Raw genomic sequence first — 24,552 nt, forward strand, 5'->3', positions numbered from 1 at the left:
GTTTTATACACCCGAGATTCCCGAGAAGTCCATTTTCTCCTGTCGGAGTTCTGCTCTGTTTTCCACTCACATTCTTCAATCTATCAAGTGAGTTCATACCCCTATAACTACGTTTTCAAATGCTTGTAAATGCTTTTATACACTTTTAAAGGGGGAAAATACAAGTAAACACTCGATTATCCTCGTGTGAATAACATAAATCTTCTGCTATACTTTTGTTATAATCAATCATATGTGATTTATAAACATAATACGAAAACGTTCTCATGCAACATATCACGATAACACTTTGTCCGTTTTGATAGCACATATAACACATAACATACAATTGTTCCTATATATTGAACTCACCTTAAAATAATTTGGGGTTAAAATAGTAATTTGTGCAGCACTTCGGCTCTATAAATAGCTTTCGTCGTTGAAAACCGGGAGATATATATTGAAAACCGGGCTCTGAGAAGGTAGAGCTTCAAAACCGAAAAGATAAATTGTTTGGGCTTCTCGGGAGTCTCGGGGCGTGTTTTGGGCTTTGGAATCAGTATCGGGGCTTCGGGGGAAGTCAAAATAGTGAAAAATATGGAAAAAGGGGCCAAAAATGGTCATTTCTTAAAATTACACGAGCTGGTTCACAGCCTCCTTATTTATAGGTGAGGTGCGAAGGTCGGCCGAGAAGGAAGAGTCAGCAGCGAGGAACACTCAGCAGCAGCAGAGCGAAGCAAGTAGCAGCGAGGGAGAGAGACACGCATGCGAGGTCGAACGCATACTGGTCTGCGGTTCGGTCCACTCGGAAGGTGACAGGAGTGCCAGGCGCGTCGGAAGGAGATAGGCCGAGACTTCAGTCGAATCAAGGGGTTGCACGGGTCGGATCCGGGTAGAGCGGTTACTGTTCATGCGAAGTTTCTCGGAAAATGGGCCCAAATCTTCTAAAATCCATAACTTTCGCATACGAGCTCCGTTTTTCACGTTCTTTATATGTACACGTAGCTAAAATTATGCTCTACAATTTTTGTTTAGACTTCATCGGCTAATTTTAAATTTAATTTTAATATTATTATTTTTAACAGATCGGGACAGGAAAATCCGTTAAAAATTCATAACTTTTTCATCCGACATCCGTTTTCGTCAGACTTTTTACCGTTGTACTACTAATGACGAGACCTTCAATTCTCATTTAGGTTGTGTCGGCTAAAAATTACTCAATCTAAAATTCGATTTTTTAGCTGTCTACTGCCAAGCTAAAACTTCGAAAAATCATAACTTCCTCATACGAAGTCAGATTTTGGCGTTCTTTTTATCGAACTTCTTGGTTTAACGAATAATACAAATTTAATTTAGATTACTAAGGCTAAAAAGTAGTTTATCAAAAACTTACTTTTTACGTCATTCGGCGTCGTGCTGGTTTTGTCGCGGATCTTCGATTGGTCATAACTTCTTCGTTATAACTCAGATTTCGACGAGGTTTTCGCCTAAGCACTTCTAACGAGATTCTATACAACACCAAATAATAAAATTTTACTTATTTCAAATTTTATATTTTCTCTAACTTTTCATTATTTGGCTATTAATTGGAATCTCATAAGACTTCCAATATTTTATGAGTGATTCTAAACATAGTTTTACTTCATTTCTAGTAAAAACTATCTGTTAGAACTCAACACTCAATTTTATTCACTTTTAATAATAACAATACACAATTTCAGAACGTGTATGTTACACTATGATACGATTATTGTGATACTACGCATGACGTCACCCGCCCCCGGATGTTTCCGTCGTCTGTTATGACGGTTCGAGGGTGTGACATCAAATATGATTCATCTCTTAATAAAACCATTTCTAACAATATTTGATTCTTCTTCTTAGCATAAAATTGCACTAAGATGTTCTTTGAGGATCAATTGTGATATAATTCCACAATCACTAAGATGATCATAAAACGTGCTACTAAAGTACTCTCCTTTCATTTCAGATTGAAGAATTTTTATCCTTCTGCCTAATAGATTCTTCGATTCATTTTTCTACTCTTTGAATCTTTTCAAACTATTAGAATTATGCTTAATCTTATAAACACGACCATATTTACTAAAGCATCAGCAAATAATGACGAATATAGTTATCATCCTGTGCGGTGGATCTAAAGATAACAAAATGTACAAGGTCCATTAATCCATCACTTACCTCACATAATCATGTGAACAATGACTCTATCATAATTTCTCCAATGATTAAAACTCTCATGCATCATCCAATTCGAATTATATTACTCCAAGTATCTGTCCAATTGAAACTTGGTAATGAGATCTCCTTTCAATTGGTCAAATTTGACAATACCACAAGCACGATTTTATAAGAATCACATCCACAAATAACTTGATATCATTAGAAACACACTCATTAATGTCAATGGAAGGAACTATAAGACAATAAAACTTTATTTTATTGATAAAAGAAAATTGGAACTTATCCTTACAATGAATAAAAGAAAACTATGTTTCAAGACATCTCCAAAGAGTAATAGCAAACTATTAAAGCTATTCTAACTCCTTGGTGGTAGTTCAAAATCGAACCATGCGATAAAAGTCATTTCTCACCATCAGATTTAGCTTGCTTTTCTCACCATCAAAATACTAGGTTTAAATAGTAAGTATCTAAATTAAACTTTTAATTGATTAATATTAAACCAATTATGATTTATCTTTATCCTTTAATCAAACACTTAATTGAATTAATTAAATCATTTAGGAGTTAAATAATTATCTTTAAACTAAATTTTAATTAATTAATTCAGATTTAATCCCTACCTTCTAATTTTCAAAATTAGGGTTAAGGGTTACCAAGTTTTAATTATTCAAATTTTAAGACAATTAAAATAATAATTAAGAAAACTAGAAACCCTAAGGTAATTCTTGAAAACAAGGGGAATGAGAAACCCTAGCAAAGTCGAAATTTTCAAGGGCTAGGGTTTATTTTGGATAAACCCTAATCTTATGATCCATTCAAGTTATGTGCAATAATAGAAAACAATGGCTCTAAAACATGTAAAGCGGAAAATCTTAACTTTAAGTTCACATGCAACTTACTTTAGATCTATGTTTTTTTCTAATTAATAGTAATATATAGTGAACATCAAGAACCCTAATAAACCGTAAATATTTTGCAAATACAAAAAGGATTAGGGTTTACATAACTTAGATTTATTATAGCAAATAAATCTTATTCCTTTCCTTGTTGGTCTTCAAAAAGTAAGCACCAAAAATATGACTGTCTCTAATGATTCACACCAAAAACCCGCGAAACTAGAAGGCAAAAGTATATAAATATTTATTATGGAATAGAGCATAATCTGATATTGTATCTTATCAATGGCATAATAATAACCAAATTTTATTATTATGGGTTAGATTACTCAATCTCCCCATTTAATTTGGTATTTTGTTCAGATAGATGTGTATAAATCCTTTTTTTGAAGTTTTTTTCTTTTAATTAGTTATCATAATGAGAAAGCATATAAACAACAAGATGCGGTTTAAACCTTTTTGCATGATAAAACGAATTCCTTTAATCAAAATGCTTTTGTAGTTTATAAACCTATAAAATATCACAAGTTATCAATCCACTCTACTTTGGAAGCAACTACCCCTCCTACTCAATACTTTGTAAGATTATTTTAATGTTTATTTAATCAATTTCCACCTAGTTGGTACGTAAAAAAAACTGATACCTAAACATTGAGATATGACATCGATACAAAAATTAAATACTTATTTAGTGTTTCTCATGTTTTTTTGGAATATATATATATATATATATATATATATATATATATATATATATATATATATATATATATATATATATATATATATATATATATATGTTTTAAATATTATACTTAATTGATTAAGGTGCTTTTTCATCATCTTATGTACAGCTTACAATAAAATTTATAATGTGAACAACTCAACATATATGATAAATACACCTCCCAAAATAGGTTTAAAAGCCCATTTTAAATTTAATTTTTTTTTAAAGTATTTGTATTGTTATAAACTTGTGAAATGATATATATAGTAACAACTATATTTTGTTGGTTCTAAAAAGAATGATGTTTTAATATATGAAATAAAAAATCCCTTGCGTAGCAAACCAAACTATTTTAAGGCAAGTACATTGCGGTATTTGTCCCTTAATCGGGTTTTACTGAATACGGCGTTATGCAAATATAGGAATGTGATGTGCAAAGCAGATCAAACACCATCACATGTTACTTTTAACCCCACTTTCTAAATTAAAAATTCTTGTCTGCATATCGAATTTTTTCAAATTCCAGATTTTAAAAACATTTTGCCTAAGAATATTGGTTGAGATAATTGTTTGATTTGTTTGTCAACAGGATCGAATAACAGCCGTTTTGGGCGCAGACTTTCACATCCATTCACGAACCAGATTATTGCTGAAAGTTCACATCACTTGTTCCAAAATAATTTGGGCATTTGCCATAGCTTCATTGTTGGCTTTATTTTGGCAGCACAAAGCCATTTGTTCCAAAAAAAAAAAAGACCTTGGAGGAAAAAAAGAAAAAAAAAAAAGCGATTGGATAGATTTTGTAGCAAAAAACGAGTATACAACTTGAATAATGAAATATGTTAAAATCCCTAGACAAATTGAGACAAGAACACAAAATATGAAAGACTTACCGAGAACGCAACACTAAGAGTATTCTATAGGTCTTCTACAAAAATAAATAAATAAATAAAAGGTGTGGTTAATTGGTCCGGTAACCTGGTCAGGATCACCAGGTGTTTCTTCTGTCTAGTTATAAAAAGTAATGACCCCAAAAGCAGATAATGTAAACAAAAGACACACTATAAGTATATAACCCTCCTCATTCATTATTGCATCCCTGGCTTTGAATATGTGTTACTTGGTTGTGGCACGTGAAGTGACAAATAAATACAAATTACATCACCCGAATAGACACATTGTTGAAAAAAGCAGCACGCATGAACATGAGATCTAAGTAAGAATGCAAAACCAAAAAAGGATCCTACAACTACAACAAAGGGTAGTAGTTTTTGTATGTAACAAAAGATTCCTTTCTCCTCTTGTCTTGTCAAAAAAATAAGCCCTTCTTTTTCACCTTTTTTTTCTCGGCAGCCTACAACAGAGTTTCAAAGACATTTGATTAATTATCAACTTATAAAAATAAATATTTAATGGTTGGTAATAAACTAACTAATAAGTACTAATGACCAAAACCAAAGCTTTCTGAGACCATTTGCTAAAGGTTCAAGTGAAGCCTTACCCTATTGATAAAGTATCTCAGGGTGAGCACAATGACATCCCTTGAACTGCATAAACCAAATGTTTGCTTAGAGACAATCGATAAATAGAAACAATAACAATAAACAACCAAGATTCTTCCTTGAAAAAAACAAAAAACAAAGTATGGTTAGATCGATCATGGCATGTTTGGAAGGAATTTAATTCCATGTTTGATGGACTACTCTAAATTTTACAACCTCCACTCCATTAAGTTCTATTCAGATAAATTAGTAATGCGTGATGTATTACTTCTTTATGAATGAATGAATGAATGAATGATTGATAGACAAGTGCAATCCTCCCTAAGCAGACAAACATAAATAGCAACATACTTTCATGTACGTACTATAGCATCCTACTTTCTAATACAGCATTGTAATTTCAATTTTTTTTATTATCAACACATTGTACTTGGAACAATCTAGCATTGCAAGTTGAGTTTTCTCTTACAGGACATCAATCATTATACTATAAGAAAACGAAAAATCTACCCAACTATATTTGGAAAGCAGAGTGTTGTAAAAGGAAGAAATGTTATATATAATTAACAAATCAAGGAAAGCAGCATGTTGCTGTTTATAATATATGTATCACCACCTTATAGTATCTGATTCTTGCTCCACCCGAAGCCGTTGCTCAACACCTCCCAAACCAATAATGGAAAACTCTACAGGATTTCCACACGGAATATAAACCTGAAAATGTCAATTCAATTTTTTTTTTTTTAAATCTACTTGGATTAAAAGAAACTGAATTATCATTTTTAGGGAGAAAAGCATATAATAGTACCCTTGTGTTGGGAGAAAACTTCTCATTGAAGGGAGTAGTACCACCTTTTATGTTAATTCCATCTTTTCTGATGACTAATGTAACTGGCTCCCATATCTCAAGAAATCCTGTCTGCACATTAACAAATTAAGGGAAAAAAATTACATTATTTCTAATACTAAAAGGGGGTAAATTCAAAAGATAGCAACCTACTTACTTCTATTCATTTGTTTATTATTTCATTTTCATTTTTTTACTTTGAAAATAGCAACCTAATTATAGCATTTCAGATTTGATTTTTTTTACTACTAGAACCATTATACTATTAGTGACATTTCCATAACTAGGTAGATTTTTCAAAGTACAATGTCATAGTAGGAAGAAATTAAAGTAGGTGAATGAAAGTAGGTTGCTATTTCATGCATACAAGCCTATGTAGCAAAAAAAGGTTGAAGAAACAAAAATTGAAGTATATTTTTCCCATAAAGAGCAGTTTGGATAAAATATTTGAGGAAATGACGGTTACAAGTTAGGCCTTCATGTGGAAAGCCTCCATTCTAGTCCTTTTTGCAGTAAGTTAAGTCAAAATAAGTAAGCCAACAACAAACAAACACCACTATAGACTATAGAGGCATACCCATAAAGACAATCTGTGTTCAGCATGACCAGTCTGAAGAGCTTTTCTGATATTGTCATGCATATCAGGATCTGTAAGAATAAGGAAAATCTCATAGTTTAGAAACCTTTGTATCAAAAAGATGAATTAGAAAAAGCTTACCACAGACAATTTTTCTGTGCTCATTGGCGAAAACCTTTACAAGTTCACCCTGAAAATGGAATAGAAACACAAACACAGTCATAACAGCTCATAATATAATAATATTTATAGTCACATGCATATACCAGGTCAAGATAAAAGGTTATACATTCATTCCACTTTAGGGCCAACAATCTAATATGATTATAATATAATGAATAGTGTTTGTTGTTGTTACATGGTTTTTTTCAATATAAAGACCTAATATGATTATAATATAATACATACATACATACGGATATGACTTATATTTTTTCAATATAAAGAACTAACATAACATTATTACATATACATGTCCATCACATACTATACTATACAATAAAGGAGTAAATGTAACAAATATAGCAATGCACTTTCATTTATTTCTACTACCACACTATTAGTTTCAATATTTTTCCTGACAAGGCATTATTGTACTTTGATAAATCTACCCAATTGTAATTGTTTTCTTATCTCCCTGATTATTTATGCAGTGAACGTTGTTTTGTACACAGCTTTGCTTTTGTATGATAACATTTCTCAAAGTAAAATCTTACATGTAATAAAGAGTAAGATGGTATGGAATGGATATACCATTTTGTTGGCAACAATTACAAATATTAAGCAAATAATAATAATAATCAAGTGTTGGAAAAGAGAGAAGAAAATACATTACCTTTCGCTTTCTGTTATCCATGGGTTGGACTTCAATGGCAAGGCATGTATCAACATCATCCGCAGTAACAAGATAATTTGGCTGCTTTGCACCTACTTGATAATTTTCCCCATCAAAATATATATTTTATAAAAAATAAATAAATAAATAAGAGCATAAGGAGGAATACCTTCTATATAACTAACAGATCCATCTTCCATATGCCGCACCCACTGCCAAATAAATAAGTAAGGCTATAAAGGCATGCTACAAGAAATTCATAACTCAACTTCTTCAAGTAAAACATGCAAGAAATATCAATCTACTTTTATTTATTTGTACAGAAAAATAACAACATACTTCCATTGATTTGTTTATTATTATTATTATTAAAGCATGCTCCTTGATAGCATTGCCATTTTTTACATGTATAATATATTTGAACTATAATTAGGACACTGCTATTAATAGCAGGGGAAATTAAAGTAGTATGTTATAATAAACAAATAAATGAAAGTAGGTTGCATTTAACAATTGGAAATTGAAAGTTTACCTCAAAATTACAACTTGTAGTTCCATTGAGGGAGTATCCACTAGCTTGAAGTTCTCGACCTGGAAAAGCTTCGCCTGAAATTTGGAGGGAATCCACTGCAGGTAATGGATCATCATCTGCAGCTGAACATCATAATATTAATAAATAATTATACTGAAAAAAACAAGGCTAAATGTTATGCAGGTACTTTCCATTTCCTTGTGTTAAAATATCATACTTTTCAACAAGACTTTATACCAATTAAATTATTACAACAGGGCAGGGCAAATTGTTTTGAATTTGGATTGGATGACCTTGCTTTAACTAGAAAGTCGTAATAGAAAGAAATGGAAGTATGAGCGTTGAACATCATAACAGATGACAGGGCTAAATGCAGAAAATAACAACATACATACTTTTGTTTATTTGATAGCATCCTACTCTACCATTTCTTTCTAATGCACTCATATTGTTATAGATAGCACTCTAGTACTATTAACTTTTTTTTCTTGTTACTTTGATGCTACAGTTCTTGCATTCATGATTTGACCAATATAAAATAAAATGTGTGGCTGTAGATGTGGCTTACCTTCAGAGTATGAAGAATCAGGTTTTTCGGGCACTGGAGTTAAATATGGAGAATATGAGTGGGGCTGGGGCTGGGGATCTTCAAGGGGGGTCTTGGAATTCCAATCGACAAATGGTTCTCCTCCTCCTCCTCTGCCCTCGTTATGGCCTTCAAAATCATCAACATCATTATTACTGCTAACAGGGTCGCTAAATGTAACTTGTTTGTTGCTGGTTTCCTCATTTTTACTACTTGTGGTTGTAGGATATGAATCACCACCTAATCCTATGTGTGCGCTTCTCCCTACACCATTATTATTATTACTGTTTCTGCACAAGTCAAACCAATTGGATTCGAATCAGAAACAATCATACTTTCGTTCAAACTCTTTAAATATTACATTTAATACTTTTGTGAATACGTTTAAATTAATGAGGGTACTCTCATCTTTTAATTTTTTTAAAGAAAAAAAAAAAAAAAAAAGAGTTTCGATGGAATCGAGTTCCATCCATCCAGAAAGCAAACACACCATGGGTATCAATCCAAAATTTTTGAACCAAATCAAATGGAGCATGTAGCAACAAAAAAAATGAAGAATTATAGAGGTCATGTCTCATGTGAACTCATCATAACTCTCCCCAAGTTTTTAGTGCAAAACACTTATTTCTCTGTCTATTATTGATTGTGTTGACTGACTTGACTTGAGAGAGTTCAAGTTTGTAAACTTTATCAAATGGGAAATAATACTTTATAACTAATTGTGTTGTGGAGTTGTAATTGTAACCTGTTTAGAAGAGGTGAATACCTCCCTGAATCAGGCTCTGAAGTTTCTGGAACACCAGCTGCAACTCCAACTCCATCCCACCCTCTTGGAGTTGGATGGTCTGATGAAATTGGTATTTGTCCATCAGAGTATGCTTGTTGTGTAACCAATTCAAGCCCATTTTTGTTCTATATAAACATTACAATAATTATAAGATTTTATAACATAATCATGAGTCATGACCAAATTAAACTGATATTATGTACATACCCCCCCAAAAGAATACATCGGTGATTGTGCAAAACTTGAATCAGAACGCCAGGCTGCTAGCTGATATTGAGACTCTTTTAGCTTTGTCTGCAGCCAAACAAGTTTGCAAATCAAGCATAATAGCTGTAGACCATGTACTTTATGTTAACCATAATAGCAGCATAGTCCCATTAACATACATGATACAAATATGTAAGCTGAAACTTGTAAAACTCGTGAAATCTTATTTTTTCTATCCCTAATAGAAACGAATTATACTTCTTTACACATAATAGCAGCATACTTTAAGTTTTGCAATATAAGTGAGTTGCTACAATGAGTAAAAATAAAGTGCATCGATAAAAAAAAAAAAAATGTAAGTACACTGTTATTAAGTTTTGACCATATTAACAAGCACAGCATACCTCAATTCCTATGAGCTTCTCTTGCAAATGCCTAAAAAGAACCTATCAACAGAAAATTTTCCAACAATCATATATCAAGGAAGAGAATGTTTAAACCAATAAAGATCATTAATCACACTCCTTGGATGTTAATCTAAAAAAAAACGCGGTTGGATATTACGTCAACAGATATCTGAAAATAATAGGGACAGTAGAAAATCTAGTTAATATCAATCTCTTAAATGAAAATATCTCAACTCTCGAGGATGTATGCTAGTTTCCATTTCTTCTATCATCATCTTCACTTTAATGTACTAATCCCTAAGACAGTGGTTGGTATGATGAATGAACGCAATGATTCATTCCCTTGGAATGAAAAAAAAACGATTGTTTCCTTTGTCTAATGGAATGAATGTGAGTTCATTCTTTAGCCAAGGGCTATTTTATTTTTCGTTCCATCATTGAATGGAATAAAAAAACTGCAATACAACCCACTTACATTTATTTAACTTTTAATGACAAGTCCTTTTTAGAAATTTCTAAGATTTTAAATAAATTGAAACTGTATATTCTAGAAATAACAAAAGATACAAATTTCAATAAATTCTATATTGTAATCTCAGTTTGGTTTTAATGAGATTTTTAATCATCTTATTATGTTTTTTTTTTATGTTTGTGTATAACTACTTTTTCATTTAATCAAATCATGAATTGAGTAGAGTTATAACTACACATCATATCTACATATAATATAAAAAAAAAAAAAAAAAAAAAAAAAAAAAAATCATTCGAAAAGTTCATTTCATTCCTCCTAGAAAGCAAACAAACATGATCATGCAAGGTAGTGACTCATTCCATCAACTTGCTTATTTCATTCCTCCATCTGTTCCATTCTGTCCAACCAAAAAGGCTGTAAGCTCAGAATGTGACTTACAAACGCTGTTGATTGGTTGATAAAGGGACTTTGGTTGTATTCCTATCATTTTTTATTTCTATTTATCTCCCATTCTAACTAAGGACCAATATTGTAGTTACTAAAAGACATAATATAAACTTCAAACCTTAACATTACTAACGATGGACTGAGCATCAGCAACTGGTGGCTGAAGAGAATACTCCGCAAGAAGAGGCATCAAAGATGATATAAATGTTGTTCTTTCTTCTTGTGCATCCTGCAAACAACATAATGCAATCTTTTTGGATACATTCTATGTATAACTTTACAAAATCCAACAGACAGATTTAAACATAATGCCGACATATAATGAGAATATATATTTTGCATAGAACCAAAACACAATCTTATCTTATGCTTGAATAAATCATAAATAATAATCATTTCAAAAGAGACGCCACTTCATTCATTGCAAATATATTTGGGAATGCAGTGCACAAGTAAAAATAAAAAAGGGTTAATGCAAGAAATAGCAACAAACTTTCATTGATTTGTTTATTACAGCATCCTAAGTTCATATCTTCCTATTACAACATTATACATTGAAAAACCTACCAAATTACAACAATGTCATCCAAAAACAAAGCAACTTCCGCACTGTGATTGGATAGGTTTCAAGAAGTATAATAGAAAAAAAAAACGGAAAGTAAAATAACTAGGGGTGTTTGGGATTTGCTTATTTAAGGTGCTTATTAGCTTATTGTGGTTCGACACCTCTAATAAGCAGTCTTTAGTGTTCGGCTAGATTAAAATTAAAAGTGCCTATTGACTTGAATAAAGAATTTTTGATAAGTTAGTATATATATATATATATATATATATATATATATATATATATATATATATATATATATATACAACTTATCAGCACATTAGGTTTTGATAGCAGATAAGCATAAGTTATTTGAAATAAGCAGTCCCATACACCCAACAGGTAAATTTTTCAAAATAAGAAAAATGTTAAGGTAGAAAGTTGTAATAGAGAGAAAGTACATTGGTAGTTGTTGCAAGTAAAGTAATACCTGCAATGCATACGTTAGGCGTATATTTTCTTCAATAATGTCTTGTCTGTAAGAGAGAGCTTTAGATGCTGCATCAACCAGATCCTGCTGCTGCTGATCGAAAGCCTAATCATCATACATTTTATTTATTTAGTACATGTACATACATACATGGTGAAATAACTCATCAGAGGAGAGGACCATAAGTGAAAACACATTGCTCACCAGACGCATATAAGCAATTCGTTTCTCAAGAGCAAACTTCTCATTGTGTATTTGGGCTTCCTGTCAACCATAGTCTATTACTATTACTATTACTCCATGTCATTAAAGTAAAACAAAAAAAAAAAAAAAAAAAAAAAAGTCAGTTCAGTCATAACAACACACCACAATCAGCCCATTACCTTAATTGAATAGTCAACAAGATGCTTTCTCAACAGCAAAATCTCTTGCTCCTGATCTCGACTGTCAACAACAGCCTACATGCATAAATTATGAATATATATGTGATGTGATGTGAATACAGCATATACTTTTAACTCTATTTTATACTTTATGTAGTAAAGTATTTATATTACAATGAATATTATTTTCAGAAACCAAAACTACAATTTAACTAAAATCGTGAAATTTAAAAAATAACAATGAAGTGGGTCATATTACAATTTTTCATTTCATTCCATAATGGCTAAAGACAAAAAAAAAAAAACTTTTTTCCTCCAGGTTTTGCAAGATAACTATTTTTCCAACAGCTATTTTTTATGCCTTTCCATATAACAAAATATCACCACTTAAAAACTACTTGCATGTTATACAAAAGCGGTATGCACACAATTGCCATAACAAACATAAAGTCATAAACCATGGGTGTAAACATCATATCCAATTGAGGAAATGAAATTTTTAAATTCTGTAATTCAATGATACTAACAATAAAAATATAAAAATATACCTGGTTTATGGAGCTGCCTGCATTCTTTACCTCAGAAATTGGCACCAGCCCAGACACATTGAACTGCGGATCATATTCTCCTTCCAGTTGATACCTAACAGCATGTGTGTGTGTGAATTTGTTCTTTTCGATTTAGCTAAAGTACAATAATCCAAAATACCTCAAAGGAGAAAAGCCCCCATTTATGTTTTGAGTCTCCAACTGGCTCTCCCTTGAAACTTGAATCATTGGATCTACAGCATTCCCCATGTAATCTTTTTTGAGGACCAGTGTGGATCCATCTGTTGGACTCATGGCTCTATTTTTTGTCGGAGGTAGATACCTATGATCACTCCAATCATCCTCAGCCTTTGTATCACTCGATTTCTGCCACAAAATTAAAAACTCACTCTCCAAAGTATGCAGTTTGCCTTGCCAAATAACGACACAAACAAATGCTGCATTAAAAGTTGAATGGATTCTTTTTATAGTCCCATTATGATGTCTGTCTGGATTAACTATAAGGTTTCTTCTGTCCTACTCCTAGACTGAATAAATGAACTTTTACATTCCAATACTATTTTCACAGCATTCATCAATTTTAACTTGACAAGAGTTGAGAGGAAAAAAGAAGGCCAAATAGATAAAGAGGAAGCGTCTTAATACATTAATCCAGGTTCTTGGGCTTAAACCATGTCTGTCCAGATTAAGTGAAAAGAAACAGCCATTAAGACTTAAGCCCATCAAGTCCAAAAGGAACAGCCCTTTTATGAATGATGAAATAAAGGAATCTAGTTTACTGAAATTTGAGCTATCATACTTTGTAATGAGAGAGAGAGAGAGAGAGAGAGAGAGAGAGAGAGAGATGCGCCCATTTTTTATTTCAAATTAATAACATATTAAAATAAATATAAAAAAATAAAAAAACAAAAGGCATTTTCGTCTTTTCACATATACTTAACAGAATATTTTAACAAATTTTGTCATAAGGACCTTTTGTGTGCAAGGTTTGCCCAGTAAGGACCATATCAGGGAAAAACTGTAAAGCTAAAGGACCATCCGTATAATTTACTCTTATAATTAAAATGAAAATCAGATTACAAATAACAGCCTCCATGTAGGTTAATCGGTTTGTGTGACTCGCAATATGTGAAATCAACTTTGGAATCCCCATTCATCTAATATGACCCAAAAGTATTTGCACTGTTCAATTTCCAATTTTGCTGCTCAATCATTAAAGTAGATGGCTATTATAAAAAATGATAGGCCCTGTTAATCCATCAATTCATCTCATCATGGTGAATTATACTTATGATGCAAAAGAAGTATTCGTGACATTTAAATCCTATAAGTACTACGAAAACTAAAGTCTAAAACTATGGCATTTAAACTACCACAACTCCTATTGCAATTGTAATACATGATTGAAACAGACAGATTACGACATTTAAAACCTGAATACATAGTAACTATCTGCTGCATAAAGACTAAACTATTGATGTGCCCAATTTACGTAGAGATTAGAAGTACTCAGCCAAGAGCAATATCTGATGGGTGATAAATAGTCGAGTACTCTGATATTAAGAAGGTGATTTAAGTAAAGACTAGGGAGAAGATTTTATCACAACTGGTAAAAATAATGAGCTTGCATGTTAAAAGGAGAGAGAGAGAGAGAGAGAGAGAGAGAGAGAGAGAGAGAGGCAAATACATAGTTTTCAAGTTCCTGAATCTTCTTTTGTAGCTCAGACCTCAACCTATGATTCTCTTCCACCTGTCAATAGAGAAATTATACAAAAAATCAATATTAGATGTATAATAATATTACAAAAACATAGTGTTAAAAAGTAAATACTTAAAGGTCCGTGATAAGGAACAGGTCAGTCCAACTAACAAGCCCACCAAAGAGCCCAGGCCTTGGAAGGTCTACTCACGCAAGAAGAAAATAGGACAGGTGTAAAGTGATGTCATAGTTTGTTGCATCACTAGAGAGGCACTATATATATCTAGTTGAATGTTAGAATAAGGGTGTGGAGAGAATATTTTCTGTTAGAGAGAATCGGCTAGTGGCTAGCTTGGGCAGGAAGAGTAGTTATTGGCTCTGTTCTCTGACATTCCATTTTGTTATTCCTTCCATTATCGTTTCAGAAATAAATCAAGCATTCAACCATTATTCGTGAATCTATCTTATTATCAGCTATTTGCTTAACCTAAACCTTTCTTATCAATTGGTTCCATTGCCCTGTTTCTCCCCCTCCATCACCATGCCTGATAACACTGATGCTCACGTTACCACTCGTCTCCAATCTCTCCATAATAGAATGAATACTCAGGAGGGGAAAATGGACCAGATCTCAACACAGATGCAGGAATTGACTGTCTCTTTTTCATCCTTGAAGGAGCTCATGGAGAAAATGGTGCAAACTTCTCTCAACCGCCCTGACCGTCCTGTTGAAGAAGGTGCTTCCTCCGGCACCTTCCTCCGCTCCGGCCTCTCCAATCCCCTTTTCCAACCCACAGACGATTCGTTGTTCTCTCTACCGAAGGTCAAATTACCTGTGTTTGATGGAGAAGACCCTCGTGGGTGGATAACCAAAGCTGAACTCTACTTTTCCGTTCATCAAACCGCAGATTCCAACAAATTAAAGCTTACTCAGATGTGTATGGAAGGTTCTGCACTCAATTGGTTCACCACGTTGTTGTTCAAACATCCCCAATCCACTTGGGAACAATTCAAAGACAAACTCATCACTCGATTTGGTGGTTCTCAATTCCTGAACGCACATGAAGCTCTGGGCTCTCTTTTTCAGGAAACCGACATCGACACCTACATTGAGCAATTTGAGTCAATCTCTGCCCTCATTCCCGATCAATCTGAAGACCAGTCCCTTGGGATGTTCTTACGTGGTCTTCAACCAACCATACGAAACTGGGTTCGTGCTCTACGCCCCAATACCTGTGACACCACAATGGAATTAGCTCGCCATGTTGCCACCGCCACAACCACCCCTGCCGATTCCACAACTTTCAAACGGAAGACTTCTTCATTTGGATCGGGCTATCCACCATGGAAAGGTACCTTTTCTCCGGCCCAATCCTCTCCTAAACCCACTGATCTGCTTAGCCCAACACCGAGACCCGCGCCTACTCCGGGTCAAACCATGGGTAAACCTCCAAACCCGACCCGATCTACTACTACTACACCCCGACCCAATCGCACCAAACACCTCACCAAACATGATTAGGAGGAACGCCGTCGTCTAGGGCTCTGTTTCAGCTGCGGTCAAAAGTACTCCCCCCAACATAAATGTACCGATGGTCAATTTCGTGTGCTGCTGCTTACTGATGGTGATATTGTCAATGATTCTGATGACCTTTGTCATCTCGATTCCGACCCAATAGAAGATACGCCCGTCGACGGAGAATGCCATGTGTTAGATTCTCATGGTTTCACTTCCGATCTCTCTACTTCACTACGCACCTTGAAGCTTGCGGGTCAGCTCCACGGTTTCACAGCTCTTATGTTGGTTGATGGTGGTGCCACATACAATTTCATCTCCAAAACAGTAGTATCAGCTTTGGGTCTCCCCATCTCTCGCACAAAACCTTTGTCTATCAGTTTGGGTGACGGTACCAAGGTCACGATGGATGAAATCTGCAAAGGTATTCCACTGTCCATGGGTTCCTATTCTTGTACAGTTGATGCTCTTATTTACGAACTAGGATCTTTGGACATTATTTTGGGCGTTGCTTGGCTGGGTACGCTAGGAGACATTGTGTTTAATTGGTTGAAACAGGAGATGCGTTTTTGGTTCCAGGGTTCACAGATTACATTACAGGGCATTTCTCCTACACCTCCACATCACTCCCTTAATTCATGGCTGGAACTCCATCTGAACACCATCACCGATCCTCCGGAACCCACCACTACCCTCTCTACTACACAGCAAGACCAATTAAATGTTATCCTATCACAATTTACACCATCATTTCAATCTCCGCAAGGGCTTCCTCCTGTTCGTTCTATTGAACACCGTATCACCTTGCTCGCGGGACAGGGTCCTATCTGTGTACGTCCTTATAGATACCCTCATCTCCAAAAAGATGAGATTCAACGCCAGGTCGAGGAGATGCTCTCTACTGGAATTATTCGCCTAAGCCATAGTGCTTTCTCCAGTCCAGTTATACTTGTCCGCAAGAAGGATTCTTCCTGGCGACTCTGTATTGACTATCGAGCTCTTAACCCTGTTACAATCCCTGACAAGTATCCAATTCCAGTTGTCGAGGAACTACTCGATGAACTTCATGGCTCTGCTTTCTTTTCGAAGATCGACCTTAAATCCGGATTTTATCAAGTCCGGATGTGCGAATCGGATGCCCATAAGACTGCTTTCCGTACTCATAATGGCCACTATGAGTTTTTAGTTATGCCTTTTGGGCTAACTAATGCGCCTTCTACATTTCAGGCCTTAATGCATGAAGTTTTCCGCCCACTTCTTCGTAGGGGTGTTCTGGTCTTTTTTGACGACATATTAGTCTACAGCACAAATTGGGACTCCCATCTTCAACTCCTTACCCAGGTGCTCCTACTCCTACAAGACCACAAATTGGTCATTAACAAAAAGAAAAGCTCGTTTGGTATCCAATCAGTTGAATATCTTGGCCACATTATTTCACAACAGGGCGTTTCCATGGATCCTCAAAAGATCACTGCTGTCCAAGCTTGGCCTACACCAAAAAACGTGAAAGGAGTTCGGGGTTTCCTAGGCCTCACGGGCTATTACCGAAAGTTCATTCCAGGGTATGGCAAGATTGCCCGCCCTCTAACTGAGTTGACAAAAAAAGACAAGTTTTCTTGGGGGTCTGAAGCACAAGCGGCTTTCGATCTTCTGAAACATACAATGACCACAGCCCCTTTTCTCACACTTCCTGATTTCTCCAAACCATTCGAAATTAAATGTGATGCATCAGGCCATGACTTGGGGCTGTCCTCATGCAATCTCGCAAGCCAATTGCTTATTTTAGCAAGACACTGTCTGACAAAACGCTCTCCAAATCTGCGTACGAAAAAGAATTGATGGCTCTCGTCTTAGCAATTCAACACTGGCGACCATATCTTTTGGGGCGATCTTTCACAGTTTTTACTGACCAAAAGAGCCTCAGCCATCTACTAGAACAACGCATTACCACCACTGACCAACAAAATTGGCTTGCCAAACTTATCGGATACAATTTCTCTATTCTCTACAAACCGGGACGAGATAATCGTGCTGCCGATGCTCTCTCCCGTGCCTCCAAAGCTCCAGACCTTCGCACCCTATTGTCATACCCTTGTTGGCTGGATGGCGATTCCTTGTTGGAGGGTTTCGAGGCTGATTCTCAACTTAAAAAAATCGTTTCTGATTTACAGGCCAACCCTTCTTCACATCCTGGTTTTTCCCACATCCAGGATAAACTATACCACAAAGGCAAATTGGTCATTCCAGCTTCTTCACGTTGGATTCCTCAGCTGATTGCGGAATTTCACAACAGTCCTACTGGGGCCACTCGGGGTTTTACCGGACTTACCGACGTTTAGCAGCCCAAATTTATTGGATCGGTATGACCAAAACTATCAAAGCTTATGTCCAGGCTTGTGACACTTGTCAACGCTACAAACATTCAACTCTTGCTCCTGCGGGTCTTCTACAGCCACTTCCTATTCCATCGCGCATATGGGACGATATCTCATTGGATTTTATCACAGGCTTACCCAAATCAAAAGGGCATGCAATGGTCTTGGTAGTTGTTGACCGACTGTCCAAATATTGCCACTTTATACCTTTAAAACATCCTATCACAGCTCGTTTCCTCGCTGAAATCTTTGTCAAAGAAGTGATATGGTTACATGGTCCACCCAAGACCATCCTTAGTGACCGTGATCCTTTGTTTCTAAGTAAATTTTGGACGGAGATTTTTAAGCTACAAGGGAGTCACTTGAAATTTAGCTCCGCATATCACCCGGAATCCGACGGTCAAACTGAGGTGGTCAACCGTAGTCTTGAAACATACCTCCGATGTTTTGCATGTGAGCAACCCAAGACTTGGTCCCACTGGCTTCCATGGGCAGAATTCTGGCATAACTCTGATTACCATGTATCCACAAATACCACTCCTTTCCATATAGTCTATGGTCGTCCTCCTCCGACAATTTTTCAGTACACACAAGGTGAGATCAGTTGTGAATCAGTGGCATCGGATTTGGCTGATCGAGACGAGGCACTATCACAGCTTAAATACCACCTTGCACGCTCCCAATCCTACATGAGGACTTATGCAAATAAACACCGACGGGACATCGAATTTTCCGAAGGGGACTGGGTCTTTCTCAAATTGCGTCCCCACCGTCAACAATCAGTTATTCGTCGGATCAACCAAAAACTATCACCTCGCTTCTATGGGCCTTTTCTCATCACAGCTCGTGTTGGTCCAGTTGCTTATCGCCTCCAATTACCAGATTCTTCAAAAATACACCTCGTGTTTCACATCTCCCTTCTTAAACGTGCCATTGGGAACCATCAAGCTGAACCTTCATTGCCCCCCGGGCTCGAAATGGACTCCACCACCCCTCCACACCCACTGCAATGTTTAGCTACTCGCACTGTCACAAAGGGAGACTCTCAAGTCGAAGAATGGCTCATTCAATGGGAAAATCAAACAGTTTCTGAGGCAACATGGGAAGACGCTTTTGCCATCCAGACTTCTTTCCCTACCTTTGGACTTGCGGACAAGTCCACTTTTCACGACCCCGGCATTGATAAGGAACAGGTCAGTCCAACTAACAAGCCCACCAAAGAGCCCAGGCCTTGGAAGGTCTACTCACGCAAGAAGAAAATAGGACAGGTGTAAAGTGATGTCATAGTTTGTTGCATCACTAGAGAGGCACTATATATATCTAGTTGAATGTTAGAATAAGGGTGTGGAAAGAATATTTTCTGTTAGAGAGAATCGGCTAGTGGCTAGCTTGGGCAGGAAGAGTAGTTATTGGCTCTCTTCTCTGACATTCCATTTTGTTATTCCTTCCATTATCGTTTCAGAAATAAATCAAGCATTCAACCATTATTCGTGAATCTATCTTATTATCAGCTATTTGCTTAACCTAAACCTTTCTTATCAGTCCGCATATGTAATTGACTTTCTTCTCTCTTGTCATTTTAATTCCTTAATCAATATGGATTCTTGTTTTATAATGTTTTCATTTATTACACCATATAGGTGGTATGCACAAGAAGGTTCAGTCAATATCCCCAACCATTCACAAACTCAGATTAATGGTAACATCAAACACAATCTATTATCCTTCTTTACTTTCAGATTGTATTGCTAGTATCTGCTTTCACGGTTTGTGTCTCCGTAAAGTATTTACATTTTACCCTTTCCTCACTTCACTTTCAGCTTTATTGTTTGTATTGTTTTTTTATTTGGTCACACTCACACACCACTATTTGTGGGCAATCAGTTTTTACTTTTTCCTTATGTCATAGATCATCAATGACAGCTTGTGCCCCATCAATAGTTAACATATTTATGATCCTTACAAGAAGAACAATATCATTTTGGTAGTGCATTTGGTAAGAATTAGAATCTCGAATTCCATTATGTGGCTTGTTTGGTTGCCAAACCAACCAAATTGAATGCCATTCTTCATTTGTTTTTTTCATTACAAAACCAATTCGTTCTTCCTTTAACATAATGTGCATTCTAATATCGTTGAGGGTCCTACAAACCAAGCAGAAAATCACAGATTGAATTTCGTTCACTTGACAGGTTAAAGTTCCTTCATATTCCAATTCCTTTGACGGATTCCATTCCTTCCAAAATATTCTGTGAACCAAGTGGCCCCATCAGCATCATGTCAAGAACTAAAACCAACAAGATAAAGAAAGTCACCACAATACGCGATAACCTTTCTCCTCTATTTTAGATTTTGTATGCTTATATGTTTGGATTAGAGCTTAACCCAGATTGTGGAAGACAACAAGCCCTAAAATGACACAAAATCCTATCATTTTTTAGGGAATGGCAAATAATTGCCAAAGATAAGAGAAAAACTACACTCCCAAAGTATCGGTCGACTAAATTCAGATAAATGTAACCATGGATTCAATGCAATAAAGGCGTAGAGAATAGAGATATTGAATCAAATAGTTGAGTTTACTCAAGATCTGAGAGTAAAAAAAAACAAAAAAAAAAAAAAAAAAAAAAACCTGTTGTTTGATGGTGGCCTCAGCAGCTTCAACGGCTTTCATAACCTGAAACAATCCATCACTCTTGTTCATGCCATTAGTGTTGGTGTAGCCATTAACACTAGAGCCAATAGTCAAGGCAGACAAGTGCTGTGTCAAACTGCCTCCTCCATTTTCCATCTTCAGTTTGGTAATTAATTCTATTTTTAACTGATGACTTATCTGCAATGCAATAGCAAGTTCCAACAATATGTTATCTCAAGGTTTTATTTCATTAAAATAATGAAAAATATCACCTTTAATCCGCTGATAGCACGGATACGACTAAACAGCTGATGCTTCAAGGGAATAATAGAAAGGCGTCCGCCATTTCTTGAACCAAGACCCAAGCATGACCCATTACCAACAAATTTTTACCCACAAAAACTGAAAAACGTAGCAGCCTGTAGCCACCCATTCATTAAACGCCTCTGGTTTATCCGAATTTCTGGCAACTGGTTATCTATCTATGGTGGATAAGATCCTAGAAATGAAGGGTGCAGCTGGATGATTTGAAGCAGGGTCAAGTCACAAAAATTATAGTCATAAGGCATGTAAACAACATTAATTAATACAAATTAGCAAATAACTTGCAATCAGAATAAAAAAAAGACTCCACTTTCCCTACAAGTAAAAAACCCCAATTTAGATACAAATAAGCAAACCTTACAGTATTCAGATTCAGGTATTCAGAAATCGAATTAGCATTTAATAAGGTAGCAAAATGTACAGTTCAAGATCAGAAATCCGAGCAAATATTCCGGTTCAATCAGAATTTGGATTAGCAAAAACAATACAATATTTGGTTTTCAGAATCAGAAATAAAACTTCGGTCTATGATGTATGTTTGGTGGGCTTTCACACTGGGTTTATACATAAATCTTTGGTGTTTCAAAATCTGGAATACACTATTAAAGTTTGGTTGTTTCCAAAGTGCATTTGTTTTTCAAATAATCCACACAGACTAACTACTCAAGCAATATGATGCTGGTTAATTCACATCTCTGCATTCAGTTAGTTCAAAGTTTGAGATCTTCTTGCCCTAATTTGATAATCTAATATAAACAAATGAGTAATTTGTTTCAAAAAAACTGATTCAAACCAACTAATAGTCAGTGTAGAAAGTATAAACAAATGAAGCTTGAACTGTTTCAGAGGAAAAAGGAATAAGATTTTGCATAACAGTATGTCCAGAACGAAATATTTAGAACGGTACCTAAAACTCGATTTCAAAGTATTGACCTGACTTGCCAAAGTTACCCTAGGTTTAGCGTCTGTCTTCGAACTCGATTTTCAGAAGTCTTGGAGTCAATTTTGCAGGAAACGCGGTTTGCGAAAGTAACCCAACTTGGAAGTTCGAACTACTCGATGAAAATTAGAGGCCAAAGGACATAGAAATCGGATGAAAGTTGTGAAATTTGGGGTTTTAACGGAACCAAATCACCAGACTCCCTTGACTTGGAACTTTGGATTGTAAATCCCTAAACCAAAAACTTGTTAATGATTCCATCCCTCGGATGAATCGCGTACTAAAACCCATGTTTTTAAGGGTAACGATATCTATGAAAATATAGAAACAAAGAAGGAACTAAAAAACATTTGTTTATTTTTATTTCATTTGGTGTAACTTTAGATTTTTTTTTTTTAACCGGCAAATATTATTAATAAAACAAACAAACCTCTAGCAAGGTGCTATAGCGGAAAATACAAGGTTTTAGACAAGAGAAATACATACATAGAAAGGGGTTAATACACCATTCAACCCAATTATAATTACAATTGATTCTCCTGTGTTTTATCCATGAATATACTATGGATTTTACCATATCCGCCACTTTAGTAGGGGAGGTACGAATCTTCTTGAAGATCCAGTCACACTTGTTTTCCAAATGAGCCAAGCCGTTCCAGAACATATGCTAATTAAGTTTTTCTGTTTGATTGGACATGTTCCCCACTGTGAAAGAAATTTCTCGAGCTCCCCGATTGTCACAAATTTTCTTTCACCAAGCCCACACCATATGATTACCCATTCCCATACCTTGACAGCCATTAGGCATCTTAGTATTACATGGTTGACATCTTCATCTTCCAATTCGCAGTAGGAACATGTGGAAGTCACGTTTTGCACCCCACGTTTAAGCAGGGCGGTAGCAGTTGGTATGCGGTCCATAGATGCCCTCCACATAAAACAATTTACCTTTAACGGGACTTCATGAATCCGGTTGATTAGACCTTCCCCTGTTGGTGTCAACGTATTTCTCCCATCAATTTTTGATCTAAGTACATCTACATGAAATACCTTATCGCTTGATATGCTGCATATCCATTCATCTCTCCGAGAATTCAGTTGAAAGTTGCAGACCAAGTCGAGGAGTGTGTCAGCCTCGCTTAGCTGCACCGTGAGTGTCGGGCTTGCTTTCCAATCCCAGCTGATGTCTCCTGGTTTGATACGCTCACTGATTTTACACCGCTTCTTCCGTTCCAACTTGTATAACTCTGGGAAGGATTCTTTTAATGTTGCATCTCCAATCCATCTATCATGCCAGAACATGGTGTCATCTCCATTACCAATTTTTTTTAGATTATGTCGTTTATGTCAATTCCAAGTTTTGCCAATTCTTCTTGAATCCCGGTGATGTTTTTCCATACTCCAGGTGAAGTTTTTTTACACATGAGGGCAGCAGGTTTATTATGAAGATTATGGATCCCTTTTATGACTTTGGACCATAAGCTTGCTTTTTCAAATCTCAGCCTCCACCACCACTTCACGATTAGGGACAAGTTGAAAGCTTTGAGCGAGCCTAATCCCAGCCCGCCATTCTTTTTGGGAGCAGTCACTTTATCCCATGCCACCCAGTTGATATGTTTTTTTCTCATCTGCCCCTCCCCATATGAATTTTTGCCTTATCTTTTCCAAAGTCTTGATAACACCTGCAGGAGCAACAAACAAGGAAAAATAGAATGTTGGAATGCTGCCAAGGACAGCTTTCGATAGTGTTAGCCGACCCCCAAGCAATAAGGATCTCGATTTCCATGTACTCAGTCTAGCTTGTAATTTTTCGATTACCGGTTTCCAGTTCTTTAGGAGGCTCATATTTGCCCCGATGGAAACTCCAAGGTAAGTAAACGGAAGCTTGGATGGCTCACATCCAAGGGGTGTTGCAAGGGTTTCAACTTCATGATGTTCAACCCCGATGCCAAACACTCTTGATTTGGAGAAGTTCACTTGAAGCCCAAAAGACACATGGAAGCACCGGAGGATTCTAGCCAGATTCTTGATGTTTTCCTCACTCCATTCCCCCACAAAGAGTGCATCATCTGCGTAGAACAGATGTGACACACAT

At 35.7% G+C, this 24,552-nt stretch overlaps 2 protein-coding genes across 5 annotated transcripts; both read right to left on the minus strand.

Moving 5' to 3' along the window:
- Nucleotides 1-4,872: 4,872 nt before the first annotated feature.
- On the minus strand, nt 4,873-22,765 carry LOC145037409 (uncharacterized). 4 transcript variants are annotated; one of them, XM_078986062.1, is made up of 23 exons: nt 22,425-22,765; nt 21,466-21,711; nt 21,191-21,391; nt 14,656-14,718; nt 13,129-13,334; nt 12,969-13,062; nt 12,421-12,495; nt 12,242-12,301; nt 12,038-12,142; nt 11,122-11,232; nt 10,082-10,123; nt 9,678-9,764; nt 9,450-9,595; nt 8,666-8,973; nt 8,098-8,219; nt 7,735-7,777; nt 7,566-7,657; nt 6,872-6,920; nt 6,731-6,801; nt 6,115-6,225; nt 5,923-6,020; nt 5,306-5,351; nt 4,873-5,158 (listed from the first exon to the last, which is right to left on the minus strand). In XM_078986062.1, exons 3-23 carry the CDS (start codon nt 21,347-21,349, stop codon nt 5,114-5,116), a joined length of 2,133 nt encoding a protein of 710 aa, XP_078842188.1. In that variant the 5' UTR covers nt 21,350-21,391; nt 21,466-21,711; nt 22,425-22,765; the 3' UTR covers nt 4,873-5,113. The 4 variants fall into 4 exon arrangements, with proteins under 4 accessions (XP_078842188.1, XP_078842187.1, XP_078842186.1 ...); XM_078986061.1 differs by having other exon boundaries at nt 8,098-8,213; nt 9,429-9,595; XM_078986060.1 differs by having other exon boundaries at nt 9,429-9,595; nt 22,451-22,764.
- A 262-nt stretch (nt 22,766-23,027) lies between these two features.
- On the minus strand, nt 23,028-23,759 carry LOC145036103 (uncharacterized). The gene has a single exon (XM_078984578.1). It carries the CDS (start codon nt 23,757-23,759, stop codon nt 23,028-23,030), a length of 732 nt encoding a protein of 243 aa, XP_078840704.1.
- Nucleotides 23,760-24,552: the final 793 nt, after the last annotated feature.

This window comes from Lactuca saligna, chromosome 3, assembly GCF_052625555.1.
Source record: "Lactuca saligna cultivar CGN05327 chromosome 3, ASM5262555v1, whole genome shotgun sequence".
In the NCBI taxonomy this organism is placed as follows: domain Eukaryota; kingdom Viridiplantae; phylum Streptophyta; class Magnoliopsida; order Asterales; family Asteraceae; genus Lactuca; species Lactuca saligna.